Source organism: Microcaecilia unicolor, chromosome 4, assembly GCF_901765095.1.
Source record: "Microcaecilia unicolor chromosome 4, aMicUni1.1, whole genome shotgun sequence".
NCBI lineage: Eukaryota > Metazoa > Chordata > Amphibia > Gymnophiona > Siphonopidae > Microcaecilia > Microcaecilia unicolor.
In genome coordinates, this window is record NC_044034.1 from 18,150,625 (window position 1) to 18,165,436 (window position 14,812).

At 45.2% G+C, this 14,812-nt stretch overlaps 1 protein-coding gene across 5 annotated transcripts in view; it reads left to right on the top strand.

Annotated features, from left to right (window-relative positions):
- Positions 1–14,812, top strand: part of SLCO2B1 (solute carrier organic anion transporter family member 2B1) — a 208,249-nt gene that overhangs the window by 154,808 nt on the left and 38,629 nt on the right. For all 5 annotated transcript variants that reach the window (XM_030199987.1, XM_030199988.1, XM_030199990.1 and 2 more), the window contains one exon: positions 4,404–4,560. In XM_030199987.1, coding sequence (XP_030055847.1) covers positions 4,404–4,560 — 157 coding nt within the window. The remainder of the gene's footprint in view (positions 1–4,403; positions 4,561–14,812) is intronic.

The window sequence follows — 14,812 nt, forward strand, 5'->3', positions numbered from 1 at the left end:
ATTGCTTAGCCTCAAGCATTACATTACAAATACATGGAAAACGTAATACAAAATTTGCTCCCAATGCCACAACTCTGGGTCGCAGGTCTAAAAATGCCCTGCGGCGCACCTGTGTCGGCTTTGAGAGATCAGGGAATATTCGGACTTTTGAGCCCATAAACAGATTTTCTAAATGTCTTAATTCAGCATTCCGATCTGGCTCCAGCACAAAAGTGACCAGCATCGTTGACCTCTGAGTAATGATCTCCAGTGAGCTTTCCAGGAAAGAAGTAAGGTTCATTCCTTCCCTCATCACAGGGGGATTCCCTTCCGTCCCCTTAAAATTCCAGATATAATAGGCTCGTGTGATGGAAGGTAATGTATCTTTTTTGCTCAAGGCCTATTGTGCCAGATTGGCTCTGCTCCATTGATGAAGATTCTGCCATCTTCCTAGTCAGTTGGTTTTAGTTGTAGTCAGAAAGATCTAAATCTGTCCTGCTGTAGTTTGAGACTATTCTTGAACCATCCCCACTTCAATGGAAGATCATCTCCTCACCATCATTTTTATAAATCTGCCTTGTACAACTAAATACTGTCTTCGAGTCAACCCTTTTATAGGCCTAGTTTGCCTGCTTAGTTTAGAAGAAAATTGGTAGGAAGGTCGTATTGACAGTGGTGGAAGGAAGCCAATTCTACAAACATACATGAAGCATTTGCGGTGCACTGCTTCCCCCAAAACCCCTTTAACTATGCCTAAGCAGTCTTCTCTGTCCAAGCTAAGCCAAGTTTACATGTCTTGTATTGTTGCTTTCCTATAGATATACTTTAAATCTCTGCCTCCTTATTAAATTCTGATACTTTGAACTGGACTGGCCTTTTGCCCCTCACAATGATAGGGTACCGGTCCACTCTTTGTCAGAAGTGATAGGAGGTCACTTTTCCCGTTTTTACAAAGAGTGGGCCAAGTTAACGTCAGACCAATGGGTTCTGGATATTACAAGTTAGAATTCTCCTCTCAAATCACAGATTTGTTCTTGGCGTCCCCATGCAGAGCCTTGCTCAAAAAAGCCATTCATTCTACTCTTCACACCTTACAAGAACTGGGGGCAGTGATTCCAGTCCCTGATAACGCCCATCTTGTTTCGATAATACGAGTTTCCCCGCCCCTTCATGGGGACGTCCTGCGAGGACGCCCTCAGGAAAACTTGGGCACTCCGTTCGATTATGCCCCTCCACGCCATGCTTTGTATTGTCGTTTGAATATTTTTACTGCTGTAATTGTCTATTGCTTATATTTGATTTATTCTTGCTGTACACCGCCTTGTGTGAATTCCTTCAAAATAGCGGTAAATAAATCCTAATAAATAAATAAATACAATGAATTCACATTTACCTGTTCCACTGCACTCAACATTTTATAGACCTCTATCATCTTCCCCCTCAGCCTCTTCTCCAAGCTGAAAAGCCCTAACTGCAGTAGCCTTTACTCATATGGAGGATTCCCTTAATCATTTTGGTCAATCTTCTTTGTATCTTCTCTAATTCCTCTATATCTTTTCTTATGTTGTTATGTTACACTCCTCGCCAGGCAGAGGAGGGACATTTCCAGCCAATTTTTTAGGGTAAATGGCTTGATCATTTTATAACCGCCCATATCCTATATAATAATTCTCACCTCCAACGTTCTGAAGCTGCCTGGGACCGTGGATCCCTTGGAGGTGGTGAGCTTCCGTCCGTAGATCAGTGACGTCACAATGACACTGCTGAGAGAATCCAAAAGGAAACAGCGACCCAGGCAGGGCTTCCCTACTCCTCCCCCTGCCTAGGAATCAGCTGTCAGTGCCCCCCCTCGGCACATCACCCAAGCCCCTCCCCTGCCAAACCGCGAGCCAGGCAGGGGGAGGAGTAGGGAAACACACAAAGCGTGTTTCCCTACTCCTCCCCCTGCCTAAGAATCAGCTGTCAGTGCCCCCCCTCGGCGCATCACCCAAGTCCCTACCCCCCCCCCCCCCCCGGCGCATCACCAAAGCCTCTGCCCCCCGGTGCATCACCCAAGCCCCTCTCCCCTCTTTCTCCCCCTCCAGCCACCCATGTCCAGCGACCCTCTCCTCCCCCCCCCCCTCGGCGCATCACCCAAGACCCTACCCCTCCCCCCCCGGGCACATCAATCCCCTCGCCACCCACAACCCCTAATAGTAACGCTGTCCGGCCGCTGCTGCTTCTCCTGTTGAGCAGCAGTGGCCGGTACAAAAAGAAAAAATCCCCCCCCCAAAAAAACAACCTGAAAAGCGTGGCTCCATAGACAGCCATCTGGCATTGGCTGTCGTCTCTGCAGCCGCTTTTCCTCTCCCCTGCACGTCACTGCCCCTGGAGGAAGACCCTGGAGGAGAGCAGCGGCGTCAGAGGGGAGAGGAGGAGCGGCTGCAGAGACGACAGCCAATGCCAGATGGCTGTCTACGGAGCCGCGTTTTTCAGGTTGTAATTTCTTTTTCTTTTTTTTGTACCGGCCGCTGCTGCTCAACATGAGAAGCAGCAGCGGCCGGACATCGTTACTATTGGGGGTTGCGGGTAGCGAGGCGGTTGATGTGCCCGGGGGGGGGGGGGGGTAGGGGCTTGGGTGATGCGCCTGGGGGGGAGGGAAAGGTCGCTGGACATGGGTGGCTGGAGGGGGAGAAAGGGGGGGAGGGGCTTGGAATGATTTACAAATTTAACAATTATTCCTTCTCATTATAATACTTTACTAACAACTGTATGATTACCAAAAACACACTAAAAAATACCCATTTCTAGCGCCCATTTCCTTCAAAACAGAAACGGGCCTTTTTTACTAGTTAGTGAATATTGCCGTGGGAAATCTATTTGCACACTTTTACACCTGCTGTTTGGCGCTTACAAATTTTCCTATTTGACTTTTCAAAAGTACGTGCATACGTGCAAACCCATTTCCAGTCTTATGCCTTCTAATCAGGGGCATAGCCAGACAACAGATTTTGGGTGGGCCTAGGCAAGAAGTGGGTGGGCACCACGTGTTCTCCCCCCCCTCCCCCCCCACCATAAAAATATCTCAGCTGGCAAGAAAACGCTTCTTTCCACCTTGGCTTACCATGAGGGGGAAGTCTTCAGCAGATAGAGCTTGGGATCTCCACCAGCTACCACTAAACGTGTGCTACTGTTGAGTGGGCCTGAGCCCTAAGTGGGTGGGCCCTGGCCCACCCAGGCCCACCTGTAGCTACGCCACTAAATAACCCAAAATACTTTCACAAGAGTAAGTATGTACTTGGGACTGGGGCTAATTGCAACTGAAATTCCATCTTTTGGAAGAAGATAATTGTGTTTAGCATTTTTTTTAATTAATTAATTTATTTATATTGTTAAACTTATTACAAGAAAGCATCTTGTTTAGGAAAGTATCCGTTTATCAATAACATATTCAAACCTAATATCAAGAAAAAGAAAAAGGTGAAAGAAAATTCTTCACATTTTCAAAAGAAAACAATACTCAAGTCCATAAATTCGGATCCAAGATTTCGGAAATCTATGGGAGAAAAACATTACAAAGGAAAAAAAAAAGATATCACAAGATAATGCAAATTCTACTAAGCGGAGTTAATGCTTATAATTAGCGCTTTTCCACTTTTGCTGAGGCTATAAGCGCCGACACGTGGGCAGGTTCTGTAAATACATATTTTTTATCCCTAAATTTTATTATGCACTTGCAGGGTATCTTAGAAAAAAGGTGCCCCCCAAGTGCAGAATTTCAGGTCTAAGGAGCAGAAATTGTTTCCTCCATCGTCTTATCTCCTTAGAGACATCCGGAAATAGTAATACTTTAAAACCTAAAAAAGGTTTGTCCTTGTTACGGAAAAACAGGCGGAAGATCCAACTCTTGTCTGGTAATAGTGCGACTGTCGCCACTAATGTGGCTGCAGTCGCTAAATCGGTGTCCGAGGTCTCCAACAAAAGAGAAACATCTATCGGAGCTTCAGGTTGATTCAGGTCTTTCCCAGAAATATAATAAGCCATAGTCATTGGTGGTATATTTTGTTCGGGAATTAATAATATTTCGCGCATATAGCGCTTCAGCATTTCCAAGGGAGCAACATTTTGAAGTTTAGGAAAATTGACAAATCTAAGGTTATGATTTTTAGTGTAATTATCAAAAATTTCCATTTTAACCCTTAGGTTCGTCAAGTCTTTAATCATAGTAGGTTGTACTGTTTTCAAACTTCATAATTCTTTGGTCCATTTTTACAACTTTATCATGCTGTTTAGCATTTTTTTTTAATGTATTATACCTCCTCTATCAACTTGCATAGAATTTTGGATGAAAGTGTCTTTAGAAATGCATGTTGTAATCATCTTTTTGAGCTCCTTTGGATTATAGTGTCATCTTGATATGCAATAATTTCTCTCTTTTTTTCTAGAACTGATAAATATAATTTGTCTGCCTGTTATAAGAACTGCAACTGCCCCGATATGGCCTATAACCCTATATGTGGTTCAGATGGATTTGAATATATGTCGCCATGTTACGCTGGCTGCAAATCCTTCAGCATTAATCCAGCGGAACGTACAGTCCAAGTGAGTAAATCCTTTCTCAGAGTAGCAAATCTTTCAATAATCATGAATATTTGTTTCCATGCTGCAGCAGCCAATAGCTCCTCTCAGGTCCTGTTTGTGTGCCAGATTCATCGGATGTATCTTCTGGTGCTATGGCTTTAACATGGCCAGGTAAGAATTTTTTACCCACGACAGAAATGAACTTTCTCTACTTCTGCATTAAGGGGGAAATTCTACAATGAAACGTCTCCATTTAGATGCCCCAGGGACATGAGGTAGGAGTCTATTCTCTAACGGCATCTGGGCATCTTGATTCATTATAAAATAGTGGCATAACCCGACATCACCGCACTTTACATTTATGTGCCTACACTTACACCAGCCATACAGCTTATGTAACCATGGGACCCTAAATGTGGCGAGGGCATGCATAGCTTAAGTATTCTCTTAAGTTGTATGAACAACAGACTTATTTTCGAAAGAGAAGGGCGCCCATATTTCGACACAAATCGGGAGTCGGGCGTCCTTCTCCCAGGGTCGCCCATATCGGCATAATCGAAAGCCGATTTTAGGCGTCCTCAACTGCTTTCTGTCGCGGGGACGACCAAAGTTCACAGGGGCGTGTCGGAAGCGTAGCGAAGGCGGGACTTGGGCGTGCCTAACACATGGGCGTCCTTGACCAATAATGGAAAAAAGAAGGGCGTCCCTGACGAGCACTTGGGCGGCTTTACTTGGTCCATTTTTTCTTACGACCAAGCCTCAAAAAGGTGCCCGAACTGACCAGATGACCACTTGAGGGAATCGAAGATGACCTCCCCTTACTCCCCCAGTGGTCACTAACCCCCTCCCACCCGAAACAAACTTTTTAAATATTTTTTGCCAGCCTCAAATGTCATACCTAGCTCCATGACAGCAGTATGCAGGTCCCTGGAGCAGTTTTAGTGGGTTCAGTGCACTTCAGGCAAGCGGATCCAGGCCCTTCCCCCCCCCCCCCCCCCACCTGTTACACTTGTGGTGGTAAATGTGAGCTCTTCAAAACCCACCAGAAACCCACTGTACCCACATGTAGGTGCCCCCCTTCACCCCTTAGTGCTATGGTAGTGTTGTACAGTTGTGGGTAGTGGGTTTTGGGGGGGGGGGGGGTTCAGCACCCAAGGTAAGGGAGCTATGCACCTGGGAGCAATTTCTGAACTCCACTGCAGTGCCCCCTAGGGTACCCGGTTGGTGTCTTGGCATGTGAGGGGGACCAGTGCACTACAAATGCTCAAAGGGGTTGGATTTGGTCGTTTCTGAGATGGGCGTCCTCGGTTTCCATTATCGCCGAAAATCAGGGACGACCATCTCTAAGGTTGACCTAAATTTCGCGATTTGGGCGTCCCTGATCATATTATCGAAACGAAAGATAGACACCCATCTTGTTTCGATAATATGGGTTTCCCTGCCCCTTTGCCTGGACGTCCTGCGAGGACGTCCTCAGGAAAACTTGGGCGTCCCTTTCGATTATGCCCCTCCACAAGTCAGCACTGCCCATGCCCCTCCCATGCTCCACCCATGTGAACGCTCCCCGTGTATTTATGTGGTATGCCACTTAAGTGCACCATTACCAAATAGTGCTTAGTCGCTTTGCTGCCACTGTACACCAGTGCCATCCAATTCAGCCCAAAAATGTTTGATTTGATTCACTCATATGAATTGATCTTTCAATTCAGTTCAATTCAGTCCTTTAAGGCCACTATCAATAAATAGAAAATAAAATTCATTTTTCTACCCTTGTTGTCTGGTCTTTTAATTTTTGTATTCATGTCTCTGGTTTCCACTTTTCCTCTGTCTTCTCTTAACTCTTTTGCCAGGGTTTCCTGATCCATTTGTCATTTCTTCTCTGTCCATATCCATCTTTCAACTTCCCTCTGGGTCCCTTCCCCTATCTTCCTGCCATGTTGAGCATCTCCCCCCTCTGTTTGTTTATTTTTGCCCTGTCTAGCAACACCCCTCTGTGTCCCTGCCCCCCCATGTCCAGCATCACATCTATTTCTGTGTCCCTATCCCTCCTCATGTTCACCTTCTTCCCTTATTCCTCTTTCCCTTCTGTCCCCGATCCCCTCTTGCCATTCCTCCCCCAGGACCAGCATCTTCCTTCCTTCTCTCTTGTCCTCCCCTCCCTCTTCCATCCAGCCCCTGCCCTCCTCTCCGTCCTTCCATCCATGGTCTGCCCTCCTCTGTCCTCTTTCCATCCAGTCTTTGCCCTCTCTCTCTCCCCATACCTCTTCTATCCAGCCACCGTCCCATCTCTGTAACCCCCAGTCTAGCATCTGCCCTCCTTTTCTGTCCCCTTTCCATCCAGCCATTGCCTCTCTCTCCCCCCTCCTCTTCTGTGCAGCCACTATCCAATCTCTGTAACCCCCAATCCAGCATCTGCCCGTCTTTTCTATCCCCTTTCCATCCAGCCTCCACCCTCTCTTTCCCCCACCTCTTCCATCCAGCCACTGTCCCAGCTCTGTAACCCCCAATCCAGCATCTGCCTCCTCTCTGTGCCCCCTCCTACCTTACGCCTCTGCCACTACTGCAGCTGTTGCTTCCATAGAGCAGCAGCGGTGTCAAAAGCAAATAAACTCACCATGGGGCCGGACTCTCCATTGGCGTGGCTGCCGGTCCAGAGCCCCTGATGTCACTTCCAGGCCTACGCCAATAGAGAGACCGGCCCTGTGGTGAGATTATTTTCTGTTGTTGCTGCTACTGCCGAGGGAAGAAGCATCAGCGACTTGGGTGACAGCGGGAGGGAGGTGGGGAAGTCCCGAATCAGGACTTCCGATTTTTTTGCTGAAACAAATCGATTCACCCAAAACGAATCGGCACATTGATTCGAATCGTGAATTGGGCAGCACTAGTGTACACTTACCTGCAAAAGTATATTTCTGCGGGGAAATGGCATGTAAATGTGAGCACCCATTTGTTGAATTGCCCTTTAAGTGTCATGTGAAAGGAACCCGCCAGGATATAGGCTGCCACAAAGGATTGGTCCCTTAATAATAAAGATTGCACACCACAGAAGGTTCAAAGGCAGTTTAATCTTCGCTAGCCTCACAATACACAGGTTAAAAATATAGAACTATGGTATAATGAGCAAGTTCTCTTCAGTTACTCTTTTGCAAGAATCCATGGGTAGGCATAGAACATAAAGCATAATTGTGACAGAACAGTGTGTTTTAAGCCTGTACAACTGCCTTTATTAAATTTTAAGTGCATTTCTCTAGTTTGGCCAGCAGCTGGTGCATGTGTTCTAAGCTGTTACAAAGAACTGACTTTTCCCTTCTTTAGTTAACACAGATAAAGGAAATGCCTGTAGTGATGTAACCAAGTTTTTTTCAAATGTTGTTGTTCTGGGCTTTGATCAGCCTAGAGTTTGAAATAACCCAGCAGTTGCTAGCTGTTACTTAAGTTTCAGCCCTGGAGAAGAGAGAGAGAGAGATCTTTGCTGAAGCCCTATAAAAAAAAAGCAGTTATTTTTGATAACTGGTGAGCAGCTGTATGTCCTGATCTCCCCAGATACTTTCTAGAAAGTAAACAAATGTTTAGTTAGTTTTACAATTTATCCATATTTCAGTTACCTGTTATTGTTTGCTGATTGTAACATAGTAACATAGTAGATGACGGCAGAAAAAGACCTGCACGGTCCATCCAGTCTGCCCAAGAAGATAAATTCATATGTTATACTTTTTTATTTGTACTGTCCTCTTCAGTGATTGCACATTTTTTTGTTCATTGTTCAGTATATTTTTTAATTACTCTACTCCAAACCCAGAGCTAAAAAAGGATCATAATACTTGTTCAAGCCTAATCAACTATACCAAATCCTTTATTTTCCTCTCAACATGATGGTGCTAAAGATGTGGAGGAAAAGGCTGAAAAGATATTAGGTAACTCCATTGTCAACAGTTCATAAGCTTTCAACCTTAAGGAGTACCCGCAATCATCACTGGCATAAAACCTCCTGCTATTCTTCTAATTTCCTTCTTCTTGTCAAAACTTTTAAATCTATTTTTATTTTTATTTTTCAATTAATCAAAACTTATCTTTGCAGTTGCACAATCGTTATTTTTCTTCTTTTCCACTATGCCACATACTAAGTGAAAAGGGATTGTCAAAACCGTTTCCTCAACGGCAAAGACATTCTCTCCAATCCAGCAGTCCATTGAACGGTTTGCTTCCAGAGCCCCTGCGTTTGAGGCTGGTGGGGGTCCTGCTGTTCCGATGGGCTGACTTGGGGAGACCGCTGACTTGGGGCTTGATGTCACTCTGTCCCTGCCATCTCCCACCATGCCACCTCGCCCGCATGGATCAGTGGCGCAGCAGGGGCTTACTCCAGAAGTGGAAGCTGTGGAAGGAGCCCCTAGTCATGGAGCAGGGTTTGCTGAAGCCAGCGGAGTTTCGAAAAGCATTGGTGCTCCTACTGAGATTTGTGTTTCGCAGTTGAAGCCCAAGTTGGTGTCATTGGAAAGCATTTGGAATGCTCTCTGCTGGCTAGACTCTACAGAGGCCAAGTCAACTCAGGAAATCACTACTCTTGTGAGTACTGTGAATAACCTTTCCAAAGCTTTGGAAGGGACGAGGGTGGAATTTGCATCTGAAATGAAGGTAGTTCAGGAGGATATTAAATCATTACAAGAAGATTTTGAGAAGAAGATTTTACTTTTATTTCAAATCGGGTCAACGTTAAAAAAATTGAACAGCATGTGCAGGATAATCTCAGCCATGCTGAGCATTTGTTCCCCTTCCAAAAGGATGTCTTGGTCAATGTTACAAAATTCAGTTGGAAAGTATGTGCAACTGATATCAGCTATGCTGACCATTTGTTCAAAAAGGATGTCTGAGTCAACATTTGAAAATTGGAAAGTATGTGTAGGATTTTAATCATCAATGCTGAGCATTTGTTAAAAAGGGATGTTTGACTCAGTTCTAAAGATGATATTGAGGGAGGGAAGGCTTCATGGTGGGAGAGCAATGCTTGATCTACTACTACTACTACTACTTAACATTTCTAGAGTGCTACTAGGGTTGCGCAGCACTGTACAGTTTAACAAAGAAGGGCAGTCCCTGCTCGAAGGAGCTTACAATTTAAAGGACAAAATGCCAAGTTGGGGCAGTCAAGATTTCCTGAATAGAGGTGTAGTGGTTAGGTGCCGAAGGGGAGGGTGAGAGAGAGAGAGAGAGAGAGAGAGAGAGATGATGTTGTTTAATAGGAGAGAGCTAGTAGGAAGGGGGAGAAAAATGCTTGGTCTGAGAGTGGGATTTTTTTTTAATTTCTAGTATATAGATGGAGTCAGAAAAGTGTTTATTGAATGGATAATTCCTGTTGAAAAGCAAATCAATGGCTGTCTGTAAATACTGTAAGAAAGAATTCAGATGTCATCGCAGTGTCACGACACTTCAGTACCGTCTAAAGTTAAAACACACGCCCGCTCTTATGTCACCAAATACTAGCAAAACTGCTTCATCATTATCCTGTCCCTGACCTGATAGTGAGCCCTTGAACCGCTGACAAGTCTGACTGGGGGTTATAGGCGTAAATATAAATAACTAGTAAAAAAGGCCCGTTTCTGGAACGAATGAAACGGGCGCTAGCAAGGTTTTCCTGGGAGTGTGTATGTTTGAGAGAGAGAGCCAGAGTGAATGTGCGGGTGTGTGACAGAGTGAGACTGTCTGTGTGACAGTGTGTGTGTGAGAATGAAAGTGTGTGACAGGGCCCCCTCCCCTGTTCCTAATGCCCCTCACCCTGTTCCCTCCCCTCCTTTTCCTCCTCCTTCCCACACTTTGGGTTCCTTAAGGCCCCCGAGGCCCTAACGCCCAGTATCCGGATACCCCACCGCTTTCCTCCTCACCCCTCCCCCAAGATGTAATACTTTCACGTCCTTCATTTTTAAAAAAAAGTGTCCTATCTACCCTGTGTACAAATGCCCAGCATTCAGATTGTGTTCCTCTCGTAAATTTTCATTTCTTTCATTCATTCAGAACTTGCCCCCCCCCCCCCCCCCCGAACACTTTCGGTTCTTCAGTCTTTTAAAACTCTGCTATGTACCCTGTGTGCTAATGGCCAGCATTGAGATTGTTTTCCTGTCCCAAATTTGCATGTCTCTGTCGTTCACAACTCCCCCCCCCCCCCCCTTCTCCAGTTTAACACTTTCGTTTCCTTCAGTCTTTTAAAACTCTGCTATCTACCCTGTGTCCTAATGGCCAGCATTCAGATTGTTTTCCTTTCCCAAATGTTCATGTCTTTCAGTGGTTCAGAACTCCCCCCCTCCCCCCATTTAACACTTTCGGTTCCTTCAGTCTTTTAAAACTCTCCTATCAACCCTGTGTCCTAATGGCCAGCACTCAGATTGTTTTGCTTTGCCAAATTGTCTGTCACTGAGGTCAGTGCCTGCCTGCCTGCCTAGCAGACCACTTCCGGCAGGCACGGTCCCAAGCACATCCTGTTGGAGTTGAGAATTATTATATAGGATACTTAGGACAACAATTATTCCCAGATTACTTATTCCAAGGTTGTTAGCTCAGCCTAGGGGTATTATTATACAGAACCTTGGATCTGTCACCTTACCAGATGTACCATGGGAGAACTGACACCAAGCCACAGATAATATATATATATGTGTTTATTATAGATAAGAAAATATAGGTACAAATATAAAAACTCTGGCAAGTTTTAGCTGAATACAAAAATACGGCTGATAAAGTTACAAACTATATTGTCACAACTACACACTGATTCTTACTGTTACTATATGAATCACACCACTGATTGGTAATGGTAATGCTATAACTGTCTCGAGGTAGTACGGTTATTAACAGCTTATCTTCCTGACCAAGAGTCACCGAGGTAACCTCTCCTGGCTAAGGCCAGCTCTGCATTAATCCCAGACTAATAGGAAATAAATCACTGTGTCACTCACCAGGCTGTCTCTCTCGGGCAGCCTCTTGGATGTGGGTTACTTCTCCGACTCAAGCTGGCTTTTGCAGCGAGTCTTAGCCTCTGAATTATCCCAGGGCCTCTGCTCAAACAGTGTCACAGTCACTCTGGCTGGTACGGCTGAACCAACACTACTTCCTCCGGATACACAGTTCACAAGATGGTGGGCCTTATCAGGTCTCTCTCACTCGTCTTCTTCTCCGCTTCCACCCTCTTCCAGGGATTCCGACTAACTCCTTTCTTGTTCCCGCTCTTCCCAGTACCTCTTGGTCCGGTGGCTGCAGGAACCCAATCTGGATCTTCCTCAGCTCACTGCATGGCAAGAAGGGTCCGTTGTTCTTGATCTTCAAGTTGTTACATTGTGGTATGCATTTTCTGTTTCTCACCCGCCTTGCTGGAGCCTTCAGCTTCTCGGGGAGATAAAGGGGGGCTGGTTTGCCCACAGCATGTCCTTGGATGTTACATGCCTTGCTAGTGATTTTCCAGTAAGCTGAATTAGCTAAATCACTGCTGTGCAGGTCATAGGGTACAGACGCCATCTTGATGTCATAGGATTATACAGGCCAAGACCAGCAAGGTGAGACACACAGGGAAATACCCCTACAGGGTCGAGGCCCGAACAGCTGCGGATGAGTCACTGGAGATGGCAAGAGCTGGGTTGGATAGCTGTCATGGAACTGAGCTTGCTTGCCCTGGCGAGGAGCTGTGCAGGCTTGGATAGACTGAGCTGGCATGGCATGGAGCTGGGCTACCTTGGCGTGGAGCTGAACTGGCTTGGCATGGAGCTGAGCTGGCTTGGCAACCTAGCAAGAACCCCTCTCAGACAATGAGAGAAGCAGCAAAGGCACTGACAGCCTCCCATGACCCAGTTTTAAAGCACCTGCCAGCCATCCTCCACCTGCGTCTGACGTCATGTACTTGTGTGGGAGCCACAGGGATGCACAAGGTAGCGGCAGACTCCTCCTTCACATGGTGCTGCCAGCTCTGTGACCTGGAAGCATTTCTCACCCGCAACCTGGAAGGTAAGCTAGACGGGACCGGGGCCTGACAGGACGTGTGACGCATCCTTTTTCCAGCAAGCGATATCTACTTTTATGAGCAAGAGTAAGACAATCAGTAAAGCTCAAAACAATGTGATTATGAATGCTATAGCCTGCTGGATTGCAAAGGACTTCAGGCTGTGCAGTGTTGTCATTGATACAGGACTGCATGACGTACTGAGGGTAGAAACATCAGATGATACCTGCGAATGTCCATCAAGAAGAACGATTTCAAGAAAAACATCTGATGTCTTCCAAAAACTGAGAGAGTTCAAAATTTAGCAGATCCTATTTATGTTGTCATTACTGTAGATTGCTGGACTTTCATGGCCAATGACCAATGACAGTTAAATGGAAAAACTTTGGCCCTGTCTCGTCCCTCTGCCAATGGAAAAGGGCTGTGATACAAAGCCATTAACCAACATGACTGCCCTCAGGTCATGATACAGAGCACAGATCGCATCAAAAAAGCTACCCTGAATTCCATATGTCTCAAGAACTGTAAACATAAATGACCATGCTACTCTATTAAAAGCTTTTCCGCATCCTCACTTTAATATTCCCTTATCTCTTGTTTGTCCTGTTTGTCTGTCCTAATTAGATTGTAAGCTCTGTGGCGCAGGGACTGTCTCTTCATGTTCAAGTGTACAGCGCTGCGTACGTCTAGTAGCACTATAGAAATGATAAGTAGTAGTAGTCTTTGAGATTCTGGAATCTTGCTACTCTTTGGGATTCCGGAATCGTGCTACTCTTTAGGATTCTACACAGAATCTTCCTACTCTTTGGGATTCCGGAATCGTGCTACTCTTTGTCCTTATCCCTTACTTGTCCTGTTTGTCTGTCCTAATTAGATTGTAAGCTCTGTTGAGCAGGGACTGTCTCTTCATGTTCAAGTGTACAGCGCTGCATACGTCTAGTAGCGCTATAGAAATGATTAATAGTAGTAGTAGTAGTACTTAGGAGTTTACTTTCACTTCATTGATAAGAATTGGATTCTTCAGTCATTTACATTAGACATTTTTATTTTCAGTGAGCGACATACATCGGAAAATGTCAAACAACACAATATCTCTTGATAGATTATTGGAACCTGCAAGATAAAATAACACCACTTAGAACAGTCAATGTCCGAAATATGATCAAGGCTGTGACTGCATTGCCGTATGAGTTTGTGTAGTGTATGGCACATTCACTTCAGCTTTCTGTAAATGCCGCAATTAAAGCAGCCAACTTGGAAGTTTGTCTTTGAAAATGCAGAAAAATCATTGCCATTTCAAACATAGTCCATCTAACAATACTGAGTTAAATAAACAGAAGAAATTGAAAGGTCTGCCAGAGGACATTTTGATACAAGATGTGTCTACATGTTGGAATAGCACCCATGATATGCTTCAGCGACTTCAGAAACAAGAATGCAGTCATTGCGGTACTGTCTGAACAGAAGCACTCGCTCGCCACCTTGTCAGCAGCTAAATGGGAGAAGACTGATAAAGTTTCAAGAGTGCTACAGCAAAGTAGGGCAGGGCCAATTGATTTCACAAAAGGAGCTCAAGCCAAAAGTTGTAGAAGGTGAATATCAACTTTATTGTCCAACAAAAGTGTCAAATAGCACACAACCATGTATCAGACTCAACACAGAACCATGTTTCGGCAAATCAATGCCTGCCTCAGGAGTCGATATGTCTGAGTGATAATGAGATGAAAATGTATGGACCAACAGGAGCTAACAGTGCACACAAATGAAGCTTCAGAAATGCTCAATTGTGTTGCCAATATCAGTGCCAATGCCGCCAACAAGAAACGCCACGCTTGCGCATTGAAAGCTAAAAAGGAAGACGCGGCTGCCTCACTTTCAGATCGTGGCACATCATTAGACCTATTGGCTCCGATATTCATACTGTGGGAGGTAACCAGGCTACCTCCTGCGGTCAGCCTGGATATTCAATGCCGAGCTGTTTCCGGGTGTTTATTGTCTGGTTTCAATTTAACCGGCCAAGCTGATACTCAGTGGTGGCCAGTTAAGTTGAAACCGGCCAAAGATAGGCTAGCAATTTTGGCAGCCTAATTTGGCAGCAATTTGCTGAATATCGGTGGATAGCCGGTTGGTGCACATATGCCAGTGTTTTAAATATTTATGCATATAGGGACGGATTATTATTCTTTTTATTATTATTATTTATTGCATTTGTATCCCACATTTTCCCACCTCTTTGCAGGTTCAATGTGGCTTACAATACATCATGAATAGTGGAAATGAGAAGAGGGTAAACAT